The 6814-nt window shown below is 32.2% G+C and overlaps 1 protein-coding gene across 1 annotated transcript; it reads right to left on the reverse strand.

The window, feature by feature from the left end:
• Positions 1-3956: 3956 nt before the first annotated feature.
• Positions 3957-5598, reverse strand: LOC133181603 (uncharacterized). The gene is made up of 5 exons (XM_061316180.1): positions 5441-5598; positions 5112-5208; positions 4616-4748; positions 4453-4522; positions 3957-4362 (listed from the first exon to the last, which is right to left on the reverse strand). Exons 1-5 carry the CDS (start codon positions 5542-5544, stop codon positions 4227-4229), a joined length of 540 nt encoding a protein of 179 aa, XP_061172164.1. The 5' UTR covers positions 5545-5598; the 3' UTR covers positions 3957-4226.
• Positions 5599-6814: the final 1216 nt, after the last annotated feature.

Below are 6814 nucleotides of genomic sequence, written 5' to 3' on the forward strand. Positions count from 1 at the left end.
ATGTCATCTTCCCATCTGAATCTACAAAGAAGAATGATTCTGCTTAATCAGAGCATTTCGGTACTTCCTATTCCTCTTCAATCGTAAAGAATTTGAAGTATCATTGATTGGATAGAATATGTTATACAGATATATTTCATTACACATATAAGTGTATCATACAGCTTGCCTTTTACCCAAAACGGGATACTGTTGTTGAAAAAAAGATTTTTATTCCATGAAGTTGATCTGCTGACAGTTGCTATGACCAGAGAAGAAGAGTGTGAACTACAAACATGTTCTGCATCTTTCTCAAGGATTAGACTTTGAAAAGTTCCAAGGAAAAAGTAGTTATCAATTGAGAAATCGGAACCTAAAAAAAAAATAATTAGAATATATTTAAGTAATACGGTCCCTTATTTAATTTGCAGATATTTCGATAGGGGAAAAATGACCAAAAATATGATTCCTTCTTAGCCAATAATATGCTGAATTGTTTCAGATTATGTATCCAAAAATGCCCAACCTGTGAATTTCATTAAAATGTTGTGTTTAACAATGACAGATATAGAAATGGAGGCATTAATGAAAAGCAAACCCTATAAAACCAATACAGATTAAAACTAACGGTACTATGAGCACTGAGCTCATAAAATGACCCCCCTCCCCCACTCCCATATGAGTATAATGGCAAAGTCCAATTCTTTGCTTTAAAATGAGGATGTATCATTAAAATTTAATGATACTTTGACAGAAACTTATTACATAGTGTCATTGTGACCTTTTAACTTTTTGATTCGACAAATATTTCGGGTTTCCCATAGCAAAACATGGACACTGCCATTCTGTTTATAAAATCAGGGGTACCCGCATCTCTTATTTTACTTTTTTGATTTGACACATATTTCAGGTTTCCCATAGCAAAACATGGACACTGCCATTCTTACTATAATATCAAGGGTACCCATTTCTTATCCTCAACTCCTCCTATATCACTGAATAAAATTGAATGATACTTTCACAGAATCTTTATTACATAGTGCCATTGTTCACCACCTACTTTATGTTTGGATTGGAAAGATATCTGTGCTTTCCCATAGCAAAAAAGGACTTTGCCATTATACTCATATGAGAGCGGGGGGTATCATTTTGTAAGCTCAGTGCTCAGAGTACCTTATTATTCCTAAACTAATTAAATGCACAAAGTGCATATAATAATACTACCATGTCGTAAATTAAATTTTAAATTAACTGGGTGAGGATGAATCAAAATTAACAACACATCTACAACCTGATAATACGGAGAACAAAAACTGTCCATTAAAACTTGATGAGACTTTCGCACTTACCAGATGAACAGACAGTAAGAAAAACAATGGGAAAGATGGTCCACAGCTGCATTATTACATCCGAGAAAAACAGTTCTGTGAGGTTGAATTCAAATTTTATGTCTTTACTTCTGCGCAATTAAACGCATGATTGAGATTTTACAATAGTTTTGAACAGGAAGGAAAAATTACTTTCTTTTTTTTAAAAATGAATTTGAAAACATGAGAAAATCGTAGGAAATAAAGTCTGAAATCTCACGGCGTCAATATTTCGACAAGAGTACCTGTCTAACTGTAAAAGGATTTAATTTTCCTAAGACATTTGCTTTTGTGACTTCAGACTGAAAATCCTTCTTTTTTTCATCAAATGCGATTTTAGAAAAGTTATGTGTTTCTCTTCAAAATCCCTCTACACATGTAAATTAATCCAACATAATTCTTATCTAAGCTAATTACTTGACAAAATTGCAAAAATAGGATGTTTTATACAATAAAAATGTCCAACCCACCGACGAGATTTAAAAAATCACAATTCAATTAAGGGCCATTAATCTGAATATGGGCCCGACGATCGGAACATAACTGAATTTGTTTCTCATCTTCATATAAGCAAACACCTAAATCCATTTCAACATCTGCAAGCATTTCAACACCAGTATTGACAGTTTTTGCTGTAAAACATGGTACATGTACATGTACTTTTGCAACGATGCATTCTACAATCTGCATATACAACTACATTTCTACTGTCTTTCACTAATTTACATTTGTAAATTTGAGAAAGACACTACTTGTGTGTAAAAAAAAAAATAAATAAAATAAAATAAAAACAGAAAGCGGCTTGTATTTTGTCATTTTCTTCTAAGCTGATCGGTCACGTTAGCATAAAATGGTAGGGCTTTCGCTTCTTGATCGGGAAAAAAATTCTCGACAGCATACAATCAATCTATCATTCTTGTAAACATGTTTTTTTTTATTCAAAATTAAGAGATCTTTATTTCATTCTAAAGAAAAGTATTTATTTGAAAAGATATCTCTTAATATTTACAGATATCTGTCTCTGAAAAGCCAGATATCTCTCTTAAACTCTTATTTCAAAGAGGAGAGGGTGTTTCTATAAGTAATGCAATATACATGTACTGTTTATCAAGCACTTTATTGTATTTTTTCACAGCTAGTCTAGATATTCTATTTAAGAACTCGTAATCACCGAAAATCGCATGCTTTTTCTACAGTCTTGGTAAAGAAATTCACTTTTAAAGTAAGCATTGTCACTACACTGAGCTGAAAACTGTTAAACTGTACAGTGTTCATATGGATTAAGAAATCCAAAATTGAAAAAGAAGTGTCAAAAGATCGCAGTTGAATTAGTCGATCAAAATCTGTATAGACACCAAAAAAATGCTGATGCTGTGAGCAACATGATATCTATAAATGCCAGATTTACAGTGAAAAATATTGCTAAACAATTCATCTTCACAGTTTATAGAATTCTTACAAAAGAAATATGAATTTAAAAATAATTTCTATATCACATGGGTGCCTTATCTCCTTACATTTGCGCGAGAAAACATGAGGTAAATGTGCCAATGGTCTGTTGAAAATAAACATTATTTCAAAAGAAGGCATGATAAACTTGGATAATAGGTGTCAAAACATGAGTCACTTTTTATAGCCAAAAAGGAAGAACAAACAATAAAAGTGGAATCAGAGAGAAAGGTGTCGTCTTATTATTGCAAAGAGAAGGTAGAGCCTCATATACGTTTTGTACAGGTTTTCTTTTTAATCGAGAGGTCCGGTAATGCATGAACCTATACACCCAAAGAAAGAACCATTGATGATAGTTTTTATGTTCAAATTGCATTGAGAAAAGTTCAGCAGGTTTTCTGTGAGGGAAGTCCAAATACCGGTCCCCGGGTTAATTTTCTTGTGTCTGACAATGCTGCTGCAAATAAGCATGAGATGTAAAGGATATTTTGATGAAAAGATTTACAGAGCTTAGTCATCCTCAGTATTCTCTAGTTTTCAGTCATTTGGATATCTTTTTTATTCAGTTTTGGGTATGTCATGGAGAGCTACCCCAAGAACAGTATGCTGATGTGGTCTGATCATGGGTACTAAGACTTTTAAGACATGTGTAAATACTTTGAGGGATTAAAAATATATAGAAACTTCTTCATGTACTTTGTTTATTCTTGGATCGCAATTTGCATTACTTATTGAATGACCCTCACAGATATTCCATATAAGGTTAAAAGCTAGCTGTAAACTACACGTCATTTTCTCAAGATTTGAAAAAAAGACTGCATATGTGTATTTATGATCTTAAAGGAGAAAAGAGATAGCTATAAAACTTTTTTTTCCATTATGTTTTGTTCGACATGTCGAACAAAGTTTTGTAACAATCCACATGCATCAGGTTCTATATTCAGAATGATGTAATTTTTGATTCAATTGGTTAAACAAGTTGAAAGTGATTTAATAATATCAATATTAATTTATATTATCATACAGTTATTATAGGAACAAGACAACAACGGAAGTCTATGATCATCAAAACAATCAAGAATTGAAAGACAATCTTTAAGAAGCGAATTTCGACACACATAATATCTCAAAAGAGATCGTAAAAAGGAAAAGAAATCTACATTCATATAATATAATATTTATTCTTCAAAAATTCAAGTATTTTGAATTTATTCTTCACTAGAAAGCCTTAAACACACAAAACCAATATCAAAATGTACATGAAAATTCATTTGATATTTGAAAAATCATGATAATTCATCACATAATATTATCTAAATTCATGAATGAAGTGAATCAAAATACTTTTCTACATTTATCAACACTCTTATTGACCTCTCAGTTGAAAATTTTATGGTTTTCCGCATCAAGGACCAGGAGGATGGACACTATTTAACGAGACCCTTTGCGGTAGGACAACACGCACTCCATTTTCTTCTTTTCGGGGGAGTACACAAATATCTCTTCATAGACATCGCCCTCCCTCATAACCATTATAATTTTACGCTGTTCATAGGCGTTACGGAAGCTACAAAGGAGAAATGAAATTACAATTGCACCATTTCTGGTAAATATCATAAAGTTAATCTGATATAAGACCATATTTGGGTATACTCACAAGAAATACTTGTACTTTGGGGGATCCTCTTGAGGAGGGTTCTTGGTAGATTTTCCGAATGGAACACGGTCTTCAGTAAACAAGAACAATATCATTATTTATTACAAGTGTATATACATTGTAAATTAAATTAAAAAGAAAAAGACTTCAATTATCTTGATACCTTTTAGGTACTTGAATCCTCCCTTTATGATCTGAATTGTCCGACCCATTAGGGATTTGGACCAGTCCCACACCTTGTATATGGTAGCACTGGCTAGTACAGCTGCAGCTGAAATGCCCATCTCTACCGCCATCTATTAAAAGTAGGGGGAATTTAGTTCCAGGATAAAATGTAAATTGACCGTTTATTAAGGCATTCTCCAAGAACTTCCATCCAAGCACAGTATTTCTGTTGATCATAGTGACAAATAACATTTTGACCATATAAGTAATATTTCTGATCGAAACATTACATTACTTGTCTCTGGGATGATATGTGTAATGTAAGCTTTCGAAAATAAAAGATTCGAACTCTTATCAGAATCAATTCATCCAACCGGTCATTACCTTTTAGTTTATTATTCATATATATTACTTATGGTGTCGAATAAATGATTTAGATTAGTGTAAGCTTAAAAGCTAAAGAGTTGTACTTTTATTGTAAATCTTATACTCACAGTGTAGAGGTCTTCCTTTCCTGGACAAGGTTTGGGTTTCTCCATAAAACCAAGCCAAACTTCAAACTTCTCAAAACTACTCAGCGGCTTTTCCTCACTACATATATCAATGATAACGATTCATTTTATAAGTATGAATACAGCTTACAATATTTGAAAGAAAGAAAAAAATAATTGCCATAGAATGTAATGAAATATACTAAGAAGTACTCAATTCAAAGGCACTCCCCATCTTAAATATCATATAAAAATATACGTTTCTTTGTTACTATATATAGTCATTTGAGAATGCCTATCCCCCCATCCCCATCCCAGTATGTTTTACTTACCAACAGAAGTATTCTTTGTGTTTGGCCGTTATAACCAACAGCACTAAAGACAAAACTGCAAGGATGTATGTCCTTTTAGTCCAGTTGAAGACAAAGAAAGCCATGATTCAATGCTTGAAAAACAGTTCGTGAAGAATGCTTCTCATGGAAATCATATAATGACGTCATAGTTACTTAAATTTATTGTTACGTCACAATGATAAAAATCATAGTCACCTCCAAGAGGCTCCCATATTCTCTTTTGTTGCCCCATCCGGCCTACGAATTTCATTTCCCATTCCCTACAATCTTCAAACAAATTAGGCAATATTTGTTTACTGAAAAATAAACTTAATTAATTTTCCAAAGAATAATTTCTGGAAGAATTCAGTATACGTGCATACATATGTTTTCCGTGCAACTGTATAATCTGAAAAATTAAGATTTCAACAGATTTTCTTTGAAAACTTTGAAAGTTACAACAAATGCATTATTAAACAATAGAATTCAGCACAATTTTGATGATACCATAATGTAGGGACTCATAATACTGACCTACTGTATACATCCAGACATATATATCTATGGATATATCCTTCTTCGAAAAGCAAGAGATCAATCTCCCTATTATTTATCCTTTTAAATGTAATGATATATCTTTTAATATGTCTGTGGAGATAACTTTCTATCATAGAGATATTTCTTCAGTCTTAATGACATTATCCCTATTGAAAAGAGAAACTTTAAAGTATGACTGTGGCCGATTAAAAGGATATTTATATGGCAAGCCCTTTTACCACTGTTTACTATTTATTCGAAAGAAAATAAAAATTTTCTTTCAATTTCTTTCAATAAGAGAGATATCTCTTTAGCTTAGAGAGATATCTCTTTAGCTTAAATAGGAAGCTCCATCCCTTGCACCCTGTGACACTCCATTTTAATTTGGAGCCATCCTCTGCATTTTACACCAAGCCGATAATAATTGAAACTCATACACAATTCCAATTAATCCCTCTCCTTTTATACGTGTGGATTTCATTGTTTATTAGTGCAATTTTCTTCTTATGTATATAAATTAATTTTGGAATGTGCAATATTTCTTTTCAAGACAAAATGGATTGGGTAACGTTACGTATTGTCTAGATATGAAAATTTATATCCTATTGCTCGTTTGAAAAAAAGGTCCCAGTCACTCTTGTAAATATTTGCAATTTTGTACATTTTTGTGTGTTTTATTTTACAGATTTTGATAGTAGTTCTAAATTTTGTGAGGTGACTGTTTACCTTTTGGTATTGCGTATCTGTAGTTCACACATGGCTAATCTGAATATTTGATATTCTCTATCCAATCAGAGGCGCAGAAATATTAACATCCTTGTTTACAGAGGGCACTGT

This window comes from Saccostrea echinata, unplaced genomic scaffold (genome assembly GCF_033153115.1).
Source record: "Saccostrea echinata isolate AGI-Se365-2 ecotype Australia unplaced genomic scaffold, CSIRO_AGI_Sech_v1 ptg000001l, whole genome shotgun sequence".
NCBI classification, from domain to species: Eukaryota; Metazoa; Mollusca; class Bivalvia; order Ostreida; family Ostreidae; genus Saccostrea; species Saccostrea echinata.

Coding starts and splice junctions, on each gene's coding strand:
- LOC133181603 (XM_061316180.1), bottom strand. CDS start 5,544: ATGGCTTTCTTTGTCTTCAACTGGACTAAAAGGACATACATCCTTGCA. Junction 5,209..5,440: donor CACAAAGAATACTTCTGTTG/GTAAGTAAAACA, acceptor TGATATATGTAG/TGAGGAAAAGCCGCTGAGTA. Junction 4,363..4,452: donor CCAAAGTACAAGTATTTCTT/GTGAGTATACCC, acceptor TCTCCTTTGTAG/CTTCCGTAACGCCTATGAAC.